A 25489-nucleotide genomic window follows, 5' to 3' on the forward strand; every position below is an offset into this window, starting at 1 on the left:
TCTTGGATAAAAGTCTGATAAATAGAATCAGTGACCTCAGATTATTGTTACTTTTCCAAACTGGAGGCCTCCAACCCAACAGGACCTTTTCATGAAAGAAATTTGTTTTTTAAAATTGTTACTCCGATTCACACACAAGGGCACCTGAACATCTGAAATCCAATACAAGCAGATGATGACTTTTTGTATATCTGATCGAAAGTCAAATTTGAAATCCAGAATTTTTTTCTGTATGAAAGAAGCTTATGAGTGAATGTACTACACTTCATCTTTCAGTTCAAGACAAACATAGACGTTAAGGCCCCTGTTCTGTTAACACTAAAACTGGTGTCAATGGGACTACCTATATATGAGAGTATTGACTAAAATATCATGTAAGAAAGAAGAAGTGATCTCTAAAATTTGTAAAAGAACTTTCAGAATTTCTAGTATTTTTAGTGTTTGTGTTAGTTCAGAATGGGTATCAGCTGCCTTATCTCCATGTTAATGGAGTTTTTTGTACTGGAATATTAGCTATGTCTCAGAACATTGTGCACTGAACCTGTTAGACCACGTTTGGTGTACAGTGTATAGTTTTGGTCACCTTATTTGAAGATATATGTCAGTATAAATTCTGGCTGCCCCTGAATAGGTATGTTTGGTGGGAAAAGATGGCAGCTCAGGGGACCTCTCTCCATCAAGTCAGCACATATGCAGAGGTTACAGGCATAATGCTGACTGACCACTTGTAGGAAAGAAGCATGGCCAGGGCCTCATGCCCTGCATGGCTGTAAGCATCTGGCAGCAAGTATTTGGACAGCATAGTGTAAGAGTACTATACAATGTGCTTCCTAAGGAATTCTGCATGTGACTGCCCTCCTTGGCTATTGCAGTTCTGTCCCTGAACAACCTGAAATTACTGAACAGCAATAAATATGGAACCCCTTGGAGGTGATTTTCAAAGAGTCACATTCCAGAGAAGAAAACCACTTTCATACTGGTCATGGAATTTTAACTTTGATCCCTTGTGCATTTGTATTATGAATCTGCAGGGCCGGCTCTAGGTTTTTTGCAGCACCATGCAAAAAAATTTGCCACCCCAAATTCCGAGAGCACAGTTGCCCAAGCAAAAAAAAAATAAAAAAATAAAAAAGAATGGTCAGAATGCCGCCCCTGGAATTGTGCCGCCCCAAGCACGTGCTTGCTTTGCTGGTGCCTAGAACCGGTCCTATGAATCTGTCTAATTACACAATCAAATTATTTCTCAGTGTAACATAATAGAAAATATCCACAACCATAAATGCACACGTATTTCGTAACTTTTTTTGGTTATTCTTGGACACTCAATTTCTCAGTCCTAATGATCCAGTATATCTTGTGAAAAACTTTTGATATAAGCTCTTTTCTCTATAATGGTTCTAGGAATTTTAATATTTCAACCTTTGCACATGTACTATAAATTTAAACAGAATTTTTTCATTTTCTTATGAGAATTTATTATGAACAAAATTTATACTTGCATACTAGTGATTTGAAAGTTATGAATATTTATTTTAACACTAGTTGTACAAAGCAAATAGAAAACTCTTTTTTTCAGGTTATGACTCCCTGATTTTCAAGTTGCCTCAGCCCCATATCATGTTAAAGAAGCCCAGAGACTGTTCTAACTTATACCAGCTGGCTATGGTCCCCCCAAGGAACTGTATGCTATGGGTGGATTGCAGGCACATTTCTCCTGGCTTGACAGATTCCCCCTCAACCCAGATATGGCCCCTATGCCAGAGTAGAGGAACTGTTCTCATAAGGACATGCTAGCTGAGAGCGCCCCCATGTTGGGGGAATTCCCAGATGATCAGTTAGGACCAGAATGAGCGAGAGAATTGCATCAATGAAGTATTATGGAGTATGACTTAGTTATTAGAAGAGTTGACTTTGAAATTTAATTGTAAACACATGTTGGTATGTAGCGCTCTTCACAACTGCTGTAAGTTGACCATAGACAGCAGCAAAATCCAAGAGCCCCTTCTACAACTTAGCCTTTCTCACCGTGACACCACAAACCAAACAAACTAATCAATAAAAGAGTAAAACAAGTCAGGTCTCCAATGACTGAAGAGAAAAAAGAGCAACATATCTTTGAATATATTTTATAATTTTGGAAGGCACTTACATGCTAGGATGTGTAATAGATCAGATAATTACACTTCAGTATAGTTCTTTAAATATGGTTTTCTATGTACTTTTCATATAAATGACTAATAAACTGTGACATATATAAAGTTGTGCACAATACAAGATGACACATACACATGGTTGTAAAACTATTCTATTATTTGAGAAACAGTATGTGATCTTGTAATTATATTATCATTATTCACATGTACAATGAGATACAATTGCATCTGTGCATTCAGCCTTAACTCTGTCACCTCCCAACACACTTAACTGTGTAACCTAAAGTTACATTAGAGACAGTTTTTTGTATTTATTTTCCTAGGTTTTTTTTTAAAGGAAGGCTTTACAAATTCTGCTGGCCTTTGTCTGTGCTTATTTGTATGCAGACTTTTTAGACTGTAATCTCGTCTTAGACTATTATTCTTACATGTCAGTCAAGCACCTAGTACAGTTTTGGGCACTGTATAAATTAGGAGGTCACACACTTTGTTGCTTTTTTAGGATGACCTCACTACACACACTAGGGGCTCCTTGCATCCCTCCATTCTCACCCACAAGCTCCCAGTGTTCCACCCTCCCTTCCCCCTCTATTTCAGGAACTTGCTGCAACTCCCCCCTACATCCCATCACTCATGCCAGGGGCTATGTTCACTCCCCATTTTCCCCTTCCCCTGCATATCACAGTTACCCAGTTTCCACCCTGCCTGGGGTTCTCTACAATCCCCTCTTTTCCTCTTCCCCTTACAAGGGTCTTCCATTCTCCCCACCATGCCATGGGGCTGTATGTGCCTCCTTTCCCCCTCTATTATTACTTCTCTTTGTTCTGCATGGGAGCCAGGTCTTTGATCTATAGACAACTGCAGAGGTGCTTGAAGCCCTGGTTCTGCTAAGCAGGTGGCAAGGTATCACATTACATTCAGACAGACAGAAAGCAATCCCATCGAGTTGAATGCAGGGACTCAGAAGCTTGGCCAATAATTTTGCATACTTTTGGAGGTGGTAACCAACTGGCATATTTGTGGTAGCTTTGCTTTGCCAGGCACTACCCTAAGGAGAAGCTGTATTTAAAGATGAGAGACTTTAAAAAAAGTAATTTGTGACAATCCAATGTAACACAGAATTAAATTAAAGAAACTCATTGCTGATTTTTAACTTTTGATATTTTTAATCAAATAATGATACAATAAACCCTGATTAAATAATAACAGCTAGAAAATAATTTGTAGCAGAACATTCAATGGAGAGTCAAAAATCAATATTGGAATTTTCCCAACCTATGTTAAGTCCCAATATTTTAATAAAAATCTCTAAGTGGAAGAAGTCTCCTGTGTGGCAGGAGTACTCCAACACTGCTTAAAACTCATTACACACTTATTAGACAACTTAGGCCAGCTACTTTGCAATAGACCTGGGCTTATAATTTGCCAGAAACTGGGAATGAGCGACAGGGAATGGATCACTTGATGATTACCTGCTCTGTTCATTCCCTCTGGGGCACCTGGCATTGGCCACTGTCAGAAGATAGGATACTGGGCTAGATGGACCTTTGATCTGACCCAGTATAGCTGTTCTTGCATACTTACAGAGGTGGTAACCAGCTGGCATATGTTCTTATAACATGACTTCTTGTGCCTTGCTCCCTAAACTAACAGGAGCTGGGAAAGTTGTGGAGGAGGCAAAACACCCATTTCACCCACAGGCAGATGGCCATTCCAAGGCATATCCACCACATCAGCCTTCTTGCTAGGCACCATTAAACACCATTTAAATGTTGCCTAGCAAGAGGGCTTAAGTGAGACTTCATTGGTGCATAATGCCTTGTGCTGATCTGCTGCACAATGGTGAATTTCATCTCTGTCCCTAGAAGGGAATGAGTTGCTCATGTCAATTCATAGGAACAGCCCTAATTGGCTCCAAAGAGAATTGCATCTAGTCCTTCTCACAAGGGAAGCTGATATGAAAAGAGCCTTGTGTAATGCCGGGAAAAACACAGCGAATCTTCAGGGGCCCCCAACTAGCATGGAGAGAACCCTGGTGAGGAATAACTAATAAAATAACATGAGGGAAATCTGACATATGCAGCTTTCTTCACATGCAAACACACACACACACACACACACACAGGAGAGAGACACAAATACCAGGGATTGCAAGAAATCCAAGTTGCTTGTCAATAGCTAAGAGGCCCTATGCCACCAAAGAAAAGCTTAACATGACTTCAGTACTTTTCAATATCCCTAGAACAGCAAAGGTAGGGGTAGGGAGAACTCAGACCATAATCTCAGAGAGATTTGAGATTTCTGCAAAAGTGACCAGCAGTTTAATAGTTCATGCTGACATTTTCTTTGCTACTAAGCTTCAGTTAGTAACCCATTAAAATTAACTGTGGGGAGGGGGTCAGTTTCCACCTTTCTTAGGGTTGTTCTTTCAATCTGTATCTGCAGACTCAAGAAAACAGCACTACATATGTTCACATTTTGAAGCTTATCTTTTCATCAATAAGAGCTAGATTTTTTTTTTTAAATGAAAGGTTAAAATCTCTGGGGCCACCACAGAAGTGCCAGTACAGCATGCCACTGAGTTCTGGCTCACTTCAAAACCTACTATATCCAGAAGGGAATTCCCTTCTTTGTAATAAACCCAGTAAGACAACAACATGGAGAGGAAGCTACTGTGTGGGTTTCCCAATTAAACAAAAGTCTATCAACTTATTTTCATTATATTTAATTAATTGGCCAAGCTTACATGCCTTACATTCATCTTGATGGCATTTCTCTGTGTGGATGCAACACAGTAACTTATGAACGCCACGATTCCAACATTTCAGAGAGCGTTCTAGGCATCAATGGGTAGAACCTTATTGATTACGGGGGACAATGGTATGGAAGGAGGGTAACATGGGGGACCCTGGCACCTGGAAAAGGGAGAAATGGGGGGCCCAGAGAGCCCTGGCATGGAGGGAAAAGTGGGGAATGGGGTGACACAGAACTTCTGGCATGGGAGAAGGGCATGGAGGGTCAAGGAATAAACAATTATTTACTGAGAATGTTGGGGAGATTCCTACCTCAAGCCTGATCTTTCCTAATAAAGATGAGATACTCTCAGAAACTGAACTAGTAGTGCTGGAGCAAACTGCTAACCCAGGATCCTATCTTCAAACAGTGGCCAATGTCAGGTGCTTCAGAGGGAAAGAATAGAACAGGTAATCATCAACTGATTCATTCCGTTTCCCATTCCCAGCTTCTGGCAAACAGAAGCTGGGGACGCCATCCCTACCCATCCTGTCTGTCATAAATATAAAGGGAAGGCTAACCACTTTTAAATCCCTCCTGGCCAGAGGAAAAACCCTTTCACCTTTAAAGGATTAAGAAGATAAGGTAACCTTGCTGGCAACTGACCAAAATGACCAATGAGGAGGCAAGATACTTTCAAAGCTGGGGGGAGGGGACAAAGGGTCCTCTCTGTGTGTCTGATGTTTTTGCGGGACAGAACAGGAATGCAGGTCAGAACTCCTGTAAAGAGTTAGTAAGCAATCTAGTTAGATATGCATTTGATTCTGTTTTGTTTAAATGGCTGATAAAATAAGTTGTGCTGAATGGAATGTATATTCCTGTTTTTGTGTCTTTTTGTAACTAGAGGGATTCTCTATGTTTTGAATCTGATTACCCTGTAAGGTATTTACCATCCTGATTTTATAGAGGTGATCCTTTTACTTTTTCTTTAATTAAAATTCTTCTTTTAAGAACCTGATTGCTTTTTCATTGTTCTTAAGATCCAAGGGTTTGGGTCTGTGTTCATCTATGCAAATTGGTGAGGATTTTCATCAAGCCTTCCCCAGGAAAGGTGGTGTAGTGCTTGGGGGATATTTTTGGTGGGGGGGGAAGACATTTCCAAGTAGGCACTTCCCCTGTTATTTTTGTTAGACACTTTGGTAGTGGCAGCATAAAGGTTTAAGGACAAAAGGTAAAAGTTTGTACCTTGGGGAAGTTTTAACCTAAGCTGGTAAGAATAAGCTGAGGGGGTCTTTCATGCAGGTCCCCACATCTGTACCCTAGAGTTCAGTGTGGGGAAGGAACCTTGACACTGTCTAATAGCCATTAATGGACCTATCCTCCATGTCTAGTTCTTTTTCTCTTTTTCTTTTTTTTAAATTTTTCTCCTGCCATGCTTTTGGGTCTTTCTTAGAGATCCAACCAAGATGAAGAGGGAAAACTGGACAGATGGGAGCTCATACTTCAACAAACCCTGGATATCGACATCTCTGGACTGGGCAATAACAGTCCACTTGCTCAATATCTGGCAATCAACAGTTATTGCTTGTGCTGTCTGCTTCTTTTGTTTGATTGACTTATTGAGATTAGCAAATGATTTGACATGATACATTTTTATGGGATCAAAGAGGTCTACCTCACCCTTTTGGAGCAGACTGGTTACAAACTGCTTCATTTCTTGTGTGCCATTCTCTCTTATGCACAAACTTTCTGCAATTTCAGGTGGGGCCCCAGTAGATGTTGTAATGTTCGCAAGTGGCTGGCTGTTGTCTGGGCTTGATCCAGATTCAATGCTAAAAGTATTTGCCATTCTTTCAGTCACAAATTTTTTTAATAACTTCAACAGCAGTTTCATCTGCAACCTTTATGGTAGCTTCTTTGTGGAGATCTGTGCTCAAGAATGCACTCTACACATTTGTTTTGTCATAGCTGTTACAGCTGCCTTAAAATGTGCAGTCAGGAAATGCTTGATCAGAACCTTATCTTTTGTGATAAGATGCTGATGCTTCACACAGTCCTTGTTGAGAAATTACTCAATGGCTGTCATGTCGTACGTCACTGAAGGGTCTGGCAGTATGGTATACTGCTCCCTGACTATCAATTAGGGCATGTTATATTACACAGTTTCTCCTCTAGAAGTCTGGCTTCTGCTACATGTACACAACTCTGTCTAGCATAATTCATATAACCACATTGGAACATGGACAAACAAGCTCAGACTGTCACGTGACTACAGATTTTGTGTATAGGAGACGGCATAAAATATCACCTGCGGCTAAGTATTTCCCAAACATGCCTATTCTGAGTACATAGTTGCATTATCAATTGTATTGAGGAGCTTTCTGCCAATTTTGGTGAAAATTAGACTATGTATCTTTGAGTTATAGTCTTTTTTGTGATTTTATGATTTTTTTCAGATTGGTTGCCCTATAACGTTTAAACATTATGTGACATAAAAATTGCACCACTTCCTGCATCTATATCCACCAGGTGATAATGACCACCAGCTTTGTGCCTAACATGTTGTAGCAATTCATTTTTTCTAGCTGATGGGTTGCCCTAACTCGTTAATAAGAACCCTTTTAAAATCTGTCTGTTAGACTAATACCGCAGCCATCAGAGGGGTGTCTGAGATTCATATAGTAGCCTGGAACAGGAGTTCCCAGCATTTCATATTTGTAAATTCACTTTTAAAAACTGAAGAATATCATTGCTTTCTGGTAATTATTGATATTACAGAAAGTGCCCCAAAAGTGCTAGGCCATATATAGACATATAGGAATACACCATCTGTGCTGCGAAAAGCTTGCAGTCTAAACAGGTATATCTGATATAATGGTATCTTGTGTAAGAAATATTTTAGAAACGTAAATTCTGGGACCAGTAACTTGTTTTGTGCCTGTTTCTTGCGGTGCAGCAACATGGTTGTATGTACTGCATATTATACGAAAGCAAAATTGTTTACATAAAGTATTCTAAATAGATGAACTTGTTTTACACCTTTGAGATCAAGATTTTTATTTAAAAAAAACTAGAAGAAATTAAATCAGCAAGCAAGAAAAGCAGAGCTTAATGAGAACTAAGGTAACTAGTAAGATATGGTATCAAGTGTTTCCACATTAAAAGTATCTTTAGGTCTGGGCTGCCAATTTGCCAAATAAAGGTATTTACATCAGTCAGCATTATTATAAAGATACGGGTTACAAGAAATAAAAATTAATATTTAATTTTATCAACACACATGAAATAGTCTTTAAAAGGAGTGGGGGAAGGAAACTGCTGCTGCTTTACCTTCAGGCCTTGTCTACACTAACAAGTTTTGTTGCCAAAAACTGCCCTTTGGCGATAAAACAGCAAGAGCGTACACACTACAATGGGACTTTTGTTGCGAAAAACACCCAATTTTGGCGACAAAAAAATCATCACCCCACGAGAGACTTTTGTCTTTTCCCCTCCCTTTGCTGTCGACAAAGAGCCAGTGTAGACTCTGCTGATTGTTTTGTCCACAGAACTGGCTTCCACCAGTATCCCACAATGCCTGCCCTGATTGCTCTGCTCAGTGTTTTGATCTCTGCTGCCCTGCAGGCATGTGCCCCTCCCCTTTCAAAGCTCCGGGAAGTATCTTTGGGCTGCTCCATTTGGGGAACATACAAAGAGCAAATCACTGGACCGCTCCTGTTCTGCCCTGCGCTAGGAACACAGCAGCAGGCAGGCTGCGGCTGCAAGGGGAGGAGGACAGACGGCTGTGCCCTTCCTCAGCACGGAGAGCTCACAGCGCTAGTCATGACGCTGCTCTCGGCAGCTGAGGCGGCTGTGGGAGAACTCGGAGAGAATGCCAAGGTACGCAGCGGTCAGCTCTTCCTTCCCACAACACTGCTCTGTGGGATACATACCCACAGTGCATTGCTCACCCTGTCGATGATGGTGTCTCCAATGAGGACATGATCTGTCGACAGAGGGAGCAAGTGTGAACACCCTTTGGCGATTTTTGTTTTGTCGACTTTTGGGTGTCAACATAAGTTTTGTCAACAAAATTTGGTAGCGTAGACAAGCCCTCAGCCCGTACATTCTGTATGTCTACACTTAAAATGCTAACGCCGCATAGCTGCAGTGACAACACTACCTATGCCAATGGAAGGGGTTTGCCCGTCAGGGTAGGTAATCCACCTCCCTGACAGGCGGTAGTTAGGTCAATGGGAGAATTCTCCCATTGATCTAGCGCTGTCTACACCAGGAGTTAAATTGGTTTAAGCTACATAGTTCAAGGGTGTGGATTTTTCACACTCCTGAGTAACATAATTATACCAAACTAATTTCCTAGTGTACACCAGGCCCTAACACTGTCTACACCTGGGTTTACATCGGCATAGCTACGTCTCTCAGGATCGTGGATTTTTTACTCCTCTGAGAGACGCAGCTATGCAGATGTAAATTTTGAGTGTAGACCAGGCCTGAGTTCCAAATTATGCACTCAAAAGAGCTGTAGAACTTAAACCGAACAATAAGGGGTATAATACTATAAGGGTGGAGAAAAGGAGGCCAATCTATTATTGTAAAACACTACATATTTCAGAAAAATCTTATAAAAACACAGCACATTTAAGTAACCTATGGCACGTACATTTCCAGTGTGCAAATACTTCATCAAGTAATAGCACAAGTATGAACAACTGCCATGCTTTTATGTAATGGGATCAGGTTTCGCTATAGGCTGCACTATATTAGGCTGGCATATTCATTTAGCTTATGAGTCATTCATTGTGTAAACATCATAACAGAGACACCTACAAACTAATGAATTGTGAAAGAACTATAACATTTCCCTCTTCAGGCTTCCACCAGAGTATCGCAAAATAATGTAAATATCACAAAAGCTAGTTAGCAAAAGAGGAATTATGCACTAGCCAATAGTCAAGCCTTTGTCTTTTACAAGTCAGCCAGTAGCATTTCATAACTTTTATTTGAAACACCATTCACCATAATCATGTTGCAGAACACTAACAAGAAAAGATAACATCTGAGATAGAAATTATCACTTTTATTTCAGAGATGTGGCTTATGTGACCATCATCACTACAGACAATACACATCCGTGCCATGGAAATAGCAAATTTGAGGTCTTTCATAGATTTTTGCTATTTTTCAGAATCTGAGCTTTCTTGCAGAGGAGGGAACGGGGGTGTGGGGGGGGTGGAAATAACAGTGTATATAGCCCTTTGTTTTCTAAAGACAGCTTTAAAAAAAAAAAACAACAATAACAAAAAAACCAGAGACATTGCCATCATGTCCAGTCTGCAGCCAAACAGAATGAAAGACTAGCACTGAGAAAAGAAGGGTGTTGTTCAGCTACAGACCTACAGCAGCTTAAAAGACTAAGGCCACATCTACACTACAAACTTTGGTTACCTCATATCATTGGTGTTGTCAGGAATCGTCTGCTACAGAACCAGTCTCCGGGCAACGTAAGGAATGCAGCTGGCATGCAGTAGGCTGCCCAGTGGCAAATCTGCCTGATTGGTGGGAAGAGTCACCAGATCAACCCTTAAGACCAGCAGCAGCAGTATTTTGGCAGCTGCTCAAAGCATTCTCCCATGGCTGCGGAAGCTCCTGCTCCTGCCTTGTGCCCAGCCTTGCCCCTCTGTTGCCTCACTCCAGGTAACTCAGTTCTGACCCTTGGCTCCAATTCCTAACTTCAGTCTCCAGCTCTGGCATTTGGCCTCTGACTCCAGCTCTGACCCTGGGCTCCTGTTCCTGGCTACCAACTCCTGCTCTAACCACTAGGCTTGATATTTCTGCCCACCTGAGTGCACAAATGTAGTCTGTTGTGGCTACATGTGCACCAGCCATAGTTCTCATGGGTCAGTGCATGTGTGAAGCTGTGATTTTCCTTGCTGTGTCCCACTGTGGAGTGGTAAGGGTAGAGGGATGCAGCCCGGGATGCCATGTGGTATGTTGCAGGGACGGGGGTATAGGGAGATACCCTGGAGTTCTCCAAGGTCTGCAAAGATGATTCTGGGATATCTGGACCTGTTGGAGTCTGCAGCATTTTAATTTGCTCCCTGAAGAGACCCATTAAGTCTTGGTGTATCTCCCCCTCTCCCTGCTGGCATTCCAGGGCTTTCTTCTGTCCACTTTTTCCCTCTCCATGCCATCAGCCTTCCAGGCCCTTTGTTCACAGTCCAATGCAGCACCAGCTTGCAGGACCTCACTCAGTATATCCTCCCTAGTCCTCTTCTTTCTCCTCATCAGAGTTAAGTGATCTGTGAGTGTGGAGGGGGGACCCCTCAAGGCCCCATAACAGCAACAGCTCCTGATTAAAAACAGATCTATCATTGGGCTTACAGTCACAATAGCGAACAGGTTAGTTTCAAAACTCCCTTCCCTTACTCCCATAAAACTTTTAATACAAGACATGCTTATTGACACTTATTGGAGCACCTCCGCACATCACCACTCTCCAGCCCATCAGGGTGAGTATGGCCTGCTGGAAGGCAGGGAATTTAAGTTGTATGAAACAAAAACATTCTGGTCCCTATTCCATGGGTACACATACAGTGCAAAGGCACTGAATATTGGCACTATTTTCCACAGACAGTGGTGATTTTAGCTGCTATCTTACTCCCGAGGGTAACAAAAGGCACAGAGATGACAGCTGCTACTAGTGTCCTGAAGCCACATAGGCCCGTATGTCGCTAGCTTCTTTACTGCAACAGAGACAGCACAACTCATAACAGGATGGCATGGGAGAGTGTCTAACTGCAGGGGAAGAAATAAGGCACTCAATTCCTAGAAACCCTCAGGAGAGGACTGCAGAGTATTTCCATGAAAGTTGCATTGAGATCTCTCAGGAGGATGTAAGGGGCATCAATCGCCATGTACATAAACTGCTCTGCCCCCTCCAGCCTAGGCTAACAGGGGAATGAAAAGCAGATACCAACCCTACCTCTGTTTGTTATACTGCTACCTCTTCTAGTACGAGTAAAACAATGAAAAGTCGATACCTGTGTCTTGTTAACTTGGGGGTGGGCCAGGTGCCATTTTTACATTTAAACACCGTAAGGGAAAAATACAGGCATACACTTACCTGAGGTCCCTTCCCCTTCAACAGGCTAGTCCATGCTCAGCTGGCAGGACTGGCTAGACAGTGCAGGTGTCTCAGGCAGGTCCTGGCTCCTGGCATAGATGGACCCTGCTGCTGTGTCACCTCTCTCCTGCTCCTCCTCCTTCCAGTTCATGGCAGGGGCCTGTGGCTTGGCTCCTCGTAGACATCCACAGTAGTGTGCAGGGTAGTGGTGGGGTCTCCGCCAAGTACAGCCTGCAGCTTGTCATGACCTGTGAGGAAAGATTGAAAAAAATTGGGTTTGTTTAGTCTGGAGAAGAGAAGACAGAGGGAACATGATAACAGTTTTCAAGTACGTAAAAGGTTGTTACAAGGACGAGGGAGAAAAGTTGTTTTTCTTAACCTCTGAGGATAGGACAAGAAGCAATGGGCTTAAATTGCAGCAAGGGAAGTTTAGCTTGGACATTAGGAAAAACTTCCTGTCAGGGTGGTTAAGCACTGGAATAAATTGCCTAGGGAGGTTGTGGAATCTCCATCATTTGAGATTTTTAAGAGCAGGTTAGACAAACACCTGTCAGGGATGGTCTAGAACTAGATAATACTTAGTCCTGCCACGAGTGCAGGGGACTGGACTAGATGACCGCTCGAGGTCCCTTCCAGTTCTATGATTCTATAAAAGCAGCAGGTCTGCGGCTCAGCACGTTTGATTGTTGGCCTCTGTGGCCTCGTGGTATGCCTGCCGCAGTTCATTTGCTTTCATGCAACACTGCTGCTGAGCCGTTATACTCCTTTGCCTGCATCCCCGGGCAATCTTTTCATAGATGTTGATGCTTCTACGGCTTGCCCATAGCTGTGCCTGCACAGCCTCTTCTCCCCACAGGCCCAGGAGATCCAATATCTCCTGTCTACTCCAGGCAGGAGTGTGTCTAGTATGTAGAGCTGTTATGGTTGCTTGGGCAGTTGCACACAAGGGAGAGCTGCTAGGTATGCATGCCAAGATGGGCAATCAGGAAAGGTATTTCAGAAATATGCGGTGGGCTTTAAAAGGGGGGATTGCTGCCAGTCTCCATGACCCCTGGACGTGGTGTTTACAACTGTGACAGAAAGGTCAGTGTCCAGGGAATGGGGCATTTTGGGACAGCCGCTAGAGGACTGTTAGAGTCAACACAGGTTGTACAGTGTCTTCATTCCCCCTGCATGAAGCTCAGTAAGTTACCACAGCTCCACACTTTGGGGAAGGTGATTTTACTGTGTCACCATTTCAGGGTGCTTATATCAGCCAGACACAAATTGGAATGTAGACACATATGCACAGATAGGTTGACACAAGGAGACTTATTTTGGCCTAACTTTGAAATGTAGACCAGGCCTCACAGCATTAACAGTTTCACAACATATCACATAAATTCAGCAAATGCACTTGTCCTGCGTAGCTAGATGTACATGGTATGCAGGCTGACGTTTTACACCTTTGAATGAATGTTCCTTAGAAAGTTACTGACGGATCAGCTTCATTTTTTATTTTTAAGCAGTGGAAGAACTTAAACAACTAGATGGGATCCAGGCTGTCCCGTTCTCCTCTGTAGGAAAAGGGGCAGAATTAAACTAAGGGCTTGTTTGCATGGTGGGGTAATGTACTCTCTGAGGGTGTGGTATCTAAAGCATGAGTTCTCAATCTTTTTCTTCCTGAGGCCCCCCTCAACATGCTATAAAAACTCCAGGGCCCAGTGGGAAAGTGCAGGGGACTTGGGGCTCTGGGACGGGCCCTCGGGCATAGGTATAGTTTGACTTCTATTTTGGGGAGGGGGCAGGGTCCAGCGGGACTTGAGCCAGCTCCACACAGCAGGGTCCAGGAAGGCAGTGCCATCTCTACCCCCTGACTCACCTCAGCAGGCCACCCAGCCTGTCTGGGCTGTGTGTGGTGGGAGTTCAGCTCAAACAATTTGAAAACTGCTCAGGGTGAAGGCACGGGGTAGCTAGGGGCTGTGTGCAGGCACAGGGGTAGCTCAGGCAGGGGGTATCTAGGGGCTGTGTGCAGGCACAGGGGTAGCTCAGGCAGGGGGTGTCTAGGGGCTGTGTGCAGGCATGGGGGTAGCTCAGGATGCAAGGAGGGGATAGTGAGGGGCTGTGTGCATCCAGGGGATAGCTCAGGGTGTAGAGAAGGGAGTAGCTAGGGGCTGTGTGCAGGCAGGGGGGTAGCTCAGGGTGCAGGGAGGAGGTAGCTAGAGGCTAGAGGGGGATGCGCCAGGTGGCAGCGCTCCCAACCCGGGTGCTCCCGGCAGCGTGGCCAGCCCCAGTGCTCCCAGCCACCCTGCCTCCCTGAGGGAGATGGGGCCACCAGTCCTGGTGCTCCTGGCAGCGCGGCACCAGCACTAGTTGCCCTGCCTCCCGCAACCAGCTTGAGCCGGCAAAGCGCTGGAATGCAGGGGGGGGGCCTGGCCTGGGGGCAGAGCATGGGCAGGGCCATGCTAGGTTGGTTGGGAAGGCACAGCCTACCCCTGTCTATGATACCCGCTGCCCATGCCTGTTGTAGAAGATGGTGAGACTCACTGCCAAAACAGAAACCTCAATATCTGCATTAAAAAAACCCAACTGTATCCTATCACAGCAGTCTTTGAGAAATAAGTCTTCCTCTGAGGATACTGATTCCTTCAATAAAAAAACTTCCACATCATTCTGTGAACTGCAGCAAACCAGTCTTGTCTTTCTGAGACCTTCTAGATGCATTATACAGAAATGATAAAGGTCAAGTACATTTTCTTTGCTTTTCAGCTCACTGAAGTCACTTTGATCTTCCTCCTGAGACAATGTAATGGCAGAAACTCACCTTCTCATCCTTTCAGAGGTGCACTTTTGTTAATGAGGGGTCCCCAATTTTGCCCCACATACTTGAGACTGTGTTAGGAGCAATGATGGTTCAGCTGGAAATTCTGAGCAAGGACAACTATCTCAAAATACCTGCTCCAAGCAGGCTTTGACCACAATTTCTGAGTGATATTGAATATATAGTTTGTCCTTTGCTACAGTTTGACATAAAATTGTGTTTAATGCCAGTTCAGCTACACCCATAGCTGGCACCCATTTTCAGCAACAAGTAATTTTGCTAGGTTTAGGAGTATTCTACTGCAGGCCTTTAAAATAATCTAAAGTCAATTATGTTACATCTGGTTCTACTGCATTTACAAACAAGCATTTTATACTGATTTTGATAGGAAGCGGTCATTAAAATCACATCAGAAAATCTACGTGTAAAACTGAAGTATCTCATTCCCCCCACCCTGGACTGGAGTTCTATTCTGTGACCATTTACTAAAAACTATTTTAAATCTGATAAACCCGACTGGGGAGAGAAACTCATTTTCAAAGCGACTTGGCTGTATTCATGGCAGTTTACTCGCAATCTGAAAGCCTCTCTCCGTTAAACTCCCATCTTTAAATTATAAGCTTTTTACATGTAAGAAAGTGGGTATTTGTGAAACCACATTGACATTTTCCTCTTAAAATAAGAGTCTAAAGTTAAGGGTATTTTAACCAACAAGCAGAAGTGAGTACTGGTCTCTGTAAGGTTCTGATTGTGCAAACACTTGCACACCTGCTTAACAGTATTCACATGAGTAATATCATTGAAGTCAATGGGACTACAGACACAAGTGAAGCTAAAAGAAAAGGAGTACTTGTGGCACCTTAGAGACTAACAGATTTATTTGAGCATAAGCTTTCTTCCCTCTGTATTTTCCACCAAATGCATCTGATGAAGTGAGCTGTAGCTCACGAAAGCTTATGCTCAAATAAATTTGTTAGTCTCTAAGGTGCCACAAGTACTCCTTTTCTTTTTGCGAATACTGACTAACACGGCTGCTACTCTGAAACCTGCATTAAGTAAAGCTAAGTATCTGCATAAACGTTTGATGAATTGGAGCCCACATTTACAGAGACTGGAAAGAAATGCAAAGGATGTTAATGTATTAAAATTACAAATCTGTAATGTCTGTTCTTGAAGTTTTCTCAAAGTTTTTTTTATTGAAGAATTGAATTGGAACCTTAATTGAATTAGCTCGTTAGCACTGACCCCCTCTTCCCCATTCTGTTGCATATGATGTCTTGTTCTGTGACTCATGATACTTTGACTGAAGTATTTCACAGGGTGCGCTACTCTTTTCACCCAAATGCCGAGTCCGAGTCAGGCCCTGCACATACCTTAGCACTTGCACAGTGAAAATAGCTGTAAAAATGAAACCTTTTTGATGCTACAGATCTGTGTCAGGAGTATAATCAGAATATTTTAGTGCCAAAAGTAAGTTTGTAATTTTTTCTCCTTGCTGTTAACCTGCAGGGCAAGCACAGCTAAGCACAGCAATGGTCACATAAACACCACCCTATACCGGAAACCTACTGACCACTATACTTACCTGCATGCCTCCAGCTTTCATCCAGACCACATCATGTGACCCATTGTCTACAGCCAAGCTATAAGATACAATCGCATTTGCTCCAATCCCTCAGACAGAGACAAATACCTACAGGATCTCTATCAAGCATTCTTAAAACTACAGTACCCACCTGGTTAAGTGAAGAAACAGATTGACAGAGCCAGAAGGGTACCCATAAGTCACCTACTACTAGATAGGCCCAACAAAGAAAGTAACAGAACACTACTAGCCGTCACCTACAACCCCCAACTAAAACCTCTCCAGTGCATCATCAAGGATCTACAACCTATCCTGAAGGACGATCCCTCACTCTCACAGACCTTGGGAGACAGACCAGTCCTTATTTACAGACAGCCCCCCAACCCAAAGCAAATACTCACCAGCAACTACACACCACACAACAAAAACACTAACCCAGGAACCAATCCCTGCAACAAACCTCGTTGCCAACTCTGTCCACATATCTATTCAAGGGACATCATCATAGGACTTAACCACATCAGGCACACCATCAGGGGCTCATTCACCGGCACATTTACCAATGTGATATATGCCATCATGTGCCAGCAATGCCCCTCTGCCATGTACATTGGCCAAACCGGACAGTCTCTACGCAAAAGAATAAATGGACACAAATTAGATGTCAAGAATTATAACATTCAAAAACCAGTAGGAGAACACTTCAATCTCCCTGGTCATTCAATAACAGACCTAAAAGTGGCAATTCGTCAACAAAAAAAACTTCAAAAACAGGCTCCAATGTGAAACTGCAGAACTAGAATTAATTTGCAAACTGGACACCAGCAAATTAGGCCTGAATAAAGACTGGGAATGGTTGGGTCTTTACAAAACCTAAACCTAATTTCCCCCATACTAATTTTCCCCTGCTGTTACTCACACCTTCTTGTCAACTGTTTGAAATCAGCCACTCTCATTACCATTATAAAAGTGATTTTTTCTCCCTAGGTACCCTACTGTTAATTGAATTGTCTCGTTAGACTGACCTCCCACTTGGTAAGGCAACTCCCATCCTTTCAAGTGCTGTGTATTTATACCTGCTCCTGTATTTTCACCTCCATGCATCTGATTAAGTGGGTTCTAGCCCTTGAAAGCTTATGCCCAAATAAATGTGTTAGTCTCTAAGGTGCCAAAAGGAGTCCTTGTTGTTTTCATCAAATCAAGATTACTATTATGGAAATATAGTTTCACTTGATGTACAGAAAACTCCAAACATAATGCATAACCCTCGTTCAACTTTAAAAGAATAGACCCAATAGTATTATCTAAAAATTTAAGGATCCTGTTAAGCACAAACCCTGTCTGGCTTCCATGTCACAGAAAGATGCAGAAGCAGATTTTTTCTCAGGGCTTCTGCAGCTTTCCAAGTTATGGAAACTTTATGTTCATTTTTTAAAAACAGAATTGAGTCCTAATGACTCAGAAAGACAGATGCATAAGAGCTGCTGCAGTAAAGCAAAAATATTAGCACTGAACAGAGAAATGAAATAAGCTGATAGGAAAACACTGAATAGACTTACCGAAAAGCAGAACTGTCTCCTTACAAAAAGATAATAAACTCCATCTCTTTCAAAAAGCGTGACGGCTTGAAGTGTCGCTGAACTAATTTTCTAATGCTACAGTTTCCTCCCCAAATGTTCAGCAACTATGCATTCTACTGACAAAATGTGAGTGGCACTTCATTTGAAGAATAGTTGGTGTTCGACTAACCAGCACAAAGCCCAAAAAGTCACACTAACTTATGTTAAACTTATGTTAAATTTAATGTGCTAAAAAACATAATAAATCTAATCAGGATCTAGTATTTACCTGAACTGACAAGGACCTCTGTGTTGTGTTCCGACTGTTTCACAAGTGAAGACTCTTCTTTGCCTGATAACTTCAGCTCATCATTCTGTGGCACAGGCTCCTCTGAATGGTAAAGTCAATGAATTGCAATTAGGGAAACAGGTTTCAGAATAGCAGCCGTGTTAGTCTGTATCTTCAAAAAGAAAAGGAGTACTTGTGGCACCTTAGAGACTAACAGATTTATTAAACAGCTCTTCATACAGCTCATCTAAAGAAAACAGAACCGAAAGTAAAAACGGCTGATCTGTTTTTATCTATGTTTGTATTTTAAAAACCGCTAAGTATTTCAAATAGGTCTTTATTACTTTATAAGAACATTTTAAATCTTGTACAATCTTGTACAAGGAAACTTTTTAATCTTGCTTGATAAAGTGGTTTCAAATTATTTTGTCAGTTAAAACTGGTGGTTGCTTAATACAATTTTGGCCAGAAAATAAAATTTAGCACACTTTCACTTTTGCTGCCTTTCAGTACTACTAAGAAAAAACTTAGCATTGTAGGGGGAGGGGTTTAATCACTGCACATTGAGAGGAGGTTTTCAACGAGCTATCCACAATGACACTCATATCTTTTTCATGAGTGATTACAGTTAATTTAAAACTCAGAACTATATCTAAGTAGTTCAAAGTCATTTCTTGCAACTAACTTTACCTTCCATTTGTCAGTACTGAATTACATCTGCCATCATGTTGCCCATTCACCTGATTTATTAGGTCCCTTTGGAGTTCCTCACAATCTTCCCTAATCTTGAAAAACATAAATAATCTTTGTCACCTATAAATTTAATTTAGACTCCTTACTTTCATTTACAGATCATTTATTAATGCATTAAAACCAGCCCCAAAGCAGATTTTTAGGAACCCTAATATTAGCCACTCACAATACTGAAAATTGACCATTTATTGATACTCTGTTTTCTTTCTCTTACCAGTTACTAATCTATGGCAAAACTTTACCTCCAAACCCATGCTTCTTAGTTTTCCTAATAGCATCTTGTTAGGAACTTTTTCAAAAGCTCATGGACAGTCCAAATAAATTATGTCTTCTCCTTCTTCCACATTTTGTTGACATTGTCAAAAAAAAAAATCTAGTAGACTAGAGAGATTTTCTTTTATAGAGCCATGCTGGTATGTCCTTTTTGAAAAACTAATTATTTCTTCAACCAATTTCTCTTTTATTGAAGTATGGATCATGGGTCTGTAAGTGCCAGGATCACTTCTAGTGACTTTTGAAAATTGTATGGCATATAGAAGGGTGAAAATAAGCTGGTACAGGCCAGTATGGCGTACCGGTAAAAAGTAGCCACTGGTACCAGCCCATAGTCAGCCATACTGTGACAGCACTTTAAGGACCCTGTTTAATGGGCTCCTGTGGCAGCGCTTTAACATCATTGCCCCTTTTGCCCCCCTCCCTGGCAGCCGACGGGGTGGGGGCAAAAGGAGCAACTGCCCTGGGCCCAGAGCCCAGGGCCCTTTAAATTGCTGCTGGAGCCCGGGACGGCGCTGGCCAGGCAGCGCAGATGGGCTAGCTGGGGGATGCTGACAAGAGCCAGCCCCCGTACCAGTAAGTGTTGAATGTTACTTTCACCCCTGGGCATATACAATATTTGCTAGCTTCCAGTCTTTTGGTATAGTAGCTGATTTTAATGAGATTTTGTATTTTTGTTAGCTGCTCAGCCAATTAATTCCTCAGAATTCTCAAATTAATACCATCAGGTCCTAGTGATTTGTTGATCTTTATTACTTTATTCTTGCACCTAATTTTTGACACCTCAGTCTGATAGTGCCTAATCTGTATTACTTAAAAAGATTATTAATCTCCTCAACAACCTTTGCAGTGAAAACCCAATACAAAGAAATCATTTTAGTTTCTTTTCAATATTCTTATTCTCACTATGAAGGAGTGGACTCACTGCTGCAGTGCCTCTTGATGGCCAGAGGTGGTGTAGCAACTCTGTCGCCTTCCAGCAGCACCCCATTCTGATGGCTGCTCTGGTCTTCCAGTGGTCCACCTTCCTATGAGTTGGCCCTCTGGCCAGGTCACAATTTAATCTGCTCTTCTCAGGGTAACAAGAATTCCAATGAAACAATGTTTAATACCTTCTATCATATCTTTGGCCATGACTCTGGGCCTCATGGTCCTGACTCCCTTTTCTGAGGGCTGTCATCCTTGTGCCCTTCTCCAGCCTCACACCACCATACCACTGCTGGTAGGGAAACCCGGGCCCTCTCACTACAGTCCAGTGACCCTGTAACCAGCAGCGAAGGTATGCTCAGTCCAACTCCTTGCTGCTGCTTCCCTGGGTTTCTTCCTACTCAGCCTCTCAGTCCTTCCCCTCACAGCCTCTCTAAGCTCTCTCTTCTCTCAGGGTTGGGACTCTCAAGACCCTCCCTTGGAATCGGCTAACAAAATCCCAGCATAAAAAGTATAAACAAAAGCCCACTTCTGACTTCCTTGGGCCTACCTTTACATCCCTCTCACTTAAATGCCTCTCAGGCTCCCTCCCTGGGAATCCAGGTCCTGCCCTTTTGCCATGTGTTAGAATTATTAATAATATTTGAAATTACTAACACTAATTTAACCATAAATTCCTTTATTAAATCCCAGTGTACTAATATAGTTGCTCCTAACATGCCTAAGAAGCCTCAGTAATAAGCAATTTACTACATCCGAACAATAACAAAACATTTATCAGCATTTGATCAAGATACTTACAAACAGGCTAATCCCAGGGATGCTTAGACCCATGTTGATTGACTCCAATGTGGTCAGGCAGGTATTAGCAATGAACTCTAACAGAGTTTACTTTTTATAACCATCAAGAAGCAAGTGATGTCATTGCCAAGTACTGATGTCAGCTACAAACCAATTTGAGACAGTTCACCCTTATTTCCAGTCTTCATCTAGATATGATTTAGAACCTCCTTTCTTCCCAAGGCCTTTCCTTCCCTCCTTCTCACTAGCCAAGTTTTTCCATTGCACCTGAATTCACACAGGAGATAGCAGTGGTATGTGGGGTGGGAAAGTCCATGTTGGCTCATTTTAAGACACATTCTCTTTGTCTTATTTAAAACTATCTTCAGACACCCCTATCGGTCAGAGGCCTTCTTTTTAGAAACTTTCCATTATCTCATTAGTTATTCTTTGAACCAGACATCCTCCCTACTTCATTCCTTCTGGCTTTAGAACTTCTTATTTTCAAGGCCTTCCTTCTACCTGCTAGTCAATGCCATTCTTTATATTACATATTTCCATAAGATAAATATGAAATTAAAGAATTAGAGTTATCCTACTTTCCCCACCTTAAAACCCTACATACCTACCTCAGGTTTACTACATTAAACATTTTAACACATTTTTTTTTGATTTTGCAACATTTTGTACAACTAATAAACTTGACAATACAAAATCAAAATTACAATGATCACAATTGTATTGACAACCACCAAAGCTTTGAATGACCATTTTTACCGCAGATATAATCCCATGCATATTCCCATCAGGAGGGCTAGTTAACTCCTGAATTCCCTCTTCCTGCCTATTCATCTTTTAAGATCCAGGGTCAAGGGGAAAATAGTAGGCCCCAACTTCAGTACTGCTTTTGCAGCCTCCTCTGTAATCTGAATTCAGCCTGTAATTCAGTTACATTACAAAAAAATGGGCATGGGATATAAAGTCTTTCCATTTACCACTACAGTGAATTTTAGTGTGAAATACAATCCGAATAAGAGTCTTTGAATGCATACCAAAAATGGTTACTTCTAGCCACCACACAATATTTACCATTCCCAGCATAAGCAGTTTTTACTTCACCAGTTCCCTAGCATCTCAACCGGACTGTGCAGTTTGGAGACTGCTCCCCCAAAGTGAACCTGCAGCCAGCAACTCTGTCTGTAAAACATTACACCTGCACATGTAGGTGTCCCTCAGGTGCGAGCAACAGGACAAATCCGGGGTTTTCCAGACCTTGTGATTATCTTGCCTCTGTATTTGAAGAGGAAAAACAAACTTTCCAGTACTCCTGCTGGTAGTGCTTTAACAATGGTTTGAATGACCTGGTGTTCTGTAATTACTGGGATTGACAGCATGAGTGGGATAAGGAGTTCCATATCCTTTTCACAATTTACCCCACGGTATTGGACCCTTGTGAAGTTTTTTTTTGTTTTACACTAATCAATATTCTCTTTGCCATACCACGTTTTCAGTTTCTCTGTAGTGATAAAAGAGGGCAATTTACCTTGCTCTGAATCAGTGAGAGTGGTTTTGATTTTGTCTGGTGCATACCTTCCATACACAGCACATCACGGCCCTGGCTATTGTCCCTCTTTGATGAGCCTCATTGGTCTGGTTGATTATTTAATTCACTTTAGGCTGTTCTTTCTTAAACAAATTAACTATTTCATGAGTATTAGATACATTCAAAAGTTCTTGATTAATGGAGTTCATTGCTTTGCTCATATATTGGGCTTAGTATGTCCATAGCCAGCTTGTGTTGGAAGACTCATTCATGTTCCCACATGGTCTTAATCACCACCTCATTTCAGAGTGATGCTCCATCTCCAAATCACATTGCCACATCACTGGCAAATAGGCTCTGTTGGCTTCACCTTTGAATTGATCTGGATGCCTTTACTTTTGCATTTCTAACCAAGTCTTTCCATAGTCCTTTATCATTTTGCCATACAATTAGCCAAGCTCTGGCAGACATAAAATCCATTTGGTAAATGCAATGAAATCAAATTAAGCAACACAGATACATGTCTAAATTGATCATTGTAGAGCACTTCTTTAAGGGGCCTTAATACCAGTCCATTACTGGGTCCTGCCTCCAGCTTGGGGCATTATGTGTTTTTCTTTTCACTGTCTGGTATTTGTGTCATGCTTATTTCTACTTTTCCTGATTCCCAAAAGGGTTCATACGGCTAAGCCACTTTTGATTAAATTTTACAGGGAATACAAAACCTGTGTACTGTCCCTCATAGCTAGCATACACATATGGAAAATTCAAGGTACCATTCCCCTAAAAAGGGATTGATGCTATGATTATCATTATACGATCATTATACAATCACCATGCTTTTTGCCCGTCCTCCGGCCACTTGTAGAATTGTATGAGATAACCAGTGGCATTATCTATTTTGCCCCATAGCTGAATTGGGCTTCCGGCTATCACTTCAATAACGGAGGCTTCCTCTTATCCCCAAACTCAAATTATTTCTGCATTTATTGAGTCACATCCTCCATGCACAATCAGACCCGCCTTTCTGTACACTACCAACAGTCTGAAAAACAAAACAGTTTCTGGTGCTCCCTCAGTGGGAGCATCTGAACAGTTTTAACAGAATAGCAGGTAGCCATCAATCTATGCTTTAAGATCCTGCCGCCATTTAGACCAAATAAACTGCACGGTTGGCCTTTTTGTATTATATAATAGGGGCCTCCCCACCCTAGTGCTGGAAATGTTTTTTTTCCCCAGGGTTAACTGCACCATCACTCTACCCCACGCTTGCCAATTTAAAGTATGTCCTCATTTTGGCATGATCATCGTGCCCTGCTGCTGTGCACTAGACACATACACATCTTGTAACTTTTCCCCCAACTATCTTACCCATTGTTCTGTGACCAACTTTCCTTCATTAGGTTTGGCATGGGAACAGCAAACCAATGTTCTGGGAGTCATTTCCCTGCCTGTCATGGCAGTAAAGGGAGAGACAATGGTAGTTTTATTTTGGATCCCCCTTAAAGCCACAAGAATAAGCAATTTTTCATCCCAGTCTTTGCCTGAATCACACACACCACTTTTTTCACCATTGTTTTGATTGTTCTGTTTGTCTTTAATTCCGCCAAGACAGAAGCCTAAGGGTAATATGCTTTGTAGTCAATCTGCAATCTCTCTCAAGGATCCCTGAAGTGTTGGGCCTGGAAAAATTCATGTTTTGTTCTTCTTGGTGGATTGTTTTTAGCACAAACCAGGCAATTGTTAAGAATTTTTACTTAAAACACACACACACACACACACACACAGGCCACCAGGCTATCTTAATCAATAATTGATAAATGGCATCAGCATTTTGGTGGGCCCCTGTGAAACGTGAAGCACCAGTCTTAACATTTCACTTTTAAGGGGCTGTGGTGGAATTCAGATCAGGTAAGGTAAATCATCCCTACACTGAGCAACCAATTTTCTGATTTACCATTTAGCTGGTTTAAGTCCCCATGCATTACGTTTTGTTTAAGAGCAGATGCTCTGGATCAGTTTCTTGTAATGTTACTACTAAATCAGTGTTTTCTGTTGGTGCTCAAGTGATGACAGCAAGGACTAGATAAACAGGGGGAGGGACCCACACCAGATCCCGTCAGCCTCAGCTTCTTTTGCAGCTTCGTCCACTCCACTGTTTTCTTTGCTTACTTCCCCATATCTGGAGTGAGTTTTTACCTTAACCACATATATATCACTGAGACACGCAATTTACTTGCTAGGTCCCATACACAGGGCATAAGGACTTGAGAGCATAAAGGCTTGTGATCTGCACTGCAAAATAAATCCATACTCCACCAAGGAGATATGGAATCAAGGCATCACGGACCCATTGACAGTCTGAACATTTTAGAGCAGTTGGCATTTGTCTTTTTACAGTGATGATGCCTCTGCTACAGCAGCCAATTCAGCATGCAGGGCTGAGTGTGTACTACACCTGTACTGCACAGGTTCAGCCTGAACGGAGGGAGCCCAAATGGCAAATCTTATGATTGGAGTTCCTTTTTGGTGACAAGATGACCCATTACAATATACTGTCAGACCCTCACACTGCAGCCCATCAGAATTTAAAATATGTATTGCACATGAGATAAAAGGGTTGGGGGGCCCCTCTTGAAAAGCAATTTCTTGAGAACACTCAGAGTACCATCAATTAATAATCTTGCTGCAAAGGTGAGGGTTGTTTAAGAGGACAGATTGCAATTTGGTGTTCTTCCAGCAGCCAGACCTCCAGGTCAATCTAAGACTAGTCACTGTGCCGTCTTTAATTTTACCAGACAAAAGATTCTTTACAGGAGTATGAGCAGCGTACAGTTTTATGCATCACAACTCCACCAGATATCTGAAATGTGTCATGGTCCATCACACAGCCAATAAAGGTTTTGCATAGTACATTTTAACTCCTTTCAGTATGCTGGAAGCATAAGCACTAGGTTTTTCTCTGTCAGGA

General features: G+C 42.1%; 1 protein-coding gene across 6 annotated transcripts in view; it reads right to left on the reverse strand.

The window, feature by feature from the left end:
• The window catches only part of LOC122457916 (translation initiation factor IF-2-like), a 48969-nt gene that overhangs the window by 8090 nt on the left and 15390 nt on the right, over positions 1 to 25489 (reverse strand). For 3 of the 6 annotated variants that reach the window (XR_006277647.1, XR_006277650.1, XR_006277646.1), the window contains 2 exons: positions 12010 to 12257; positions 6323 to 11235 (listed from right to left, as the gene is read on the reverse strand). Coding sequence is in view for 1 of the 6 variants with exons in the window: in XM_043504371.1 (XP_043360306.1) it covers positions 12126 to 12257 (132 nt within the window). In the remaining 5 variants the exon portion in view is untranslated. Of the gene's footprint in view, positions 1 to 6322; positions 11236 to 12009; positions 12258 to 17953; positions 18345 to 25489 lie in introns of those variants that run through there. The other 3 variants (XR_006277649.1, XR_006277648.1, XM_043504371.1) reach the window with 3 other exon arrangements.

The sequence above is a fragment of the Dermochelys coriacea genome, chromosome 1, assembly GCF_009764565.3.
Source record: "Dermochelys coriacea isolate rDerCor1 chromosome 1, rDerCor1.pri.v4, whole genome shotgun sequence".
Taxonomy (NCBI): Eukaryota; Metazoa; Chordata; order Testudines; family Dermochelyidae; genus Dermochelys; species Dermochelys coriacea.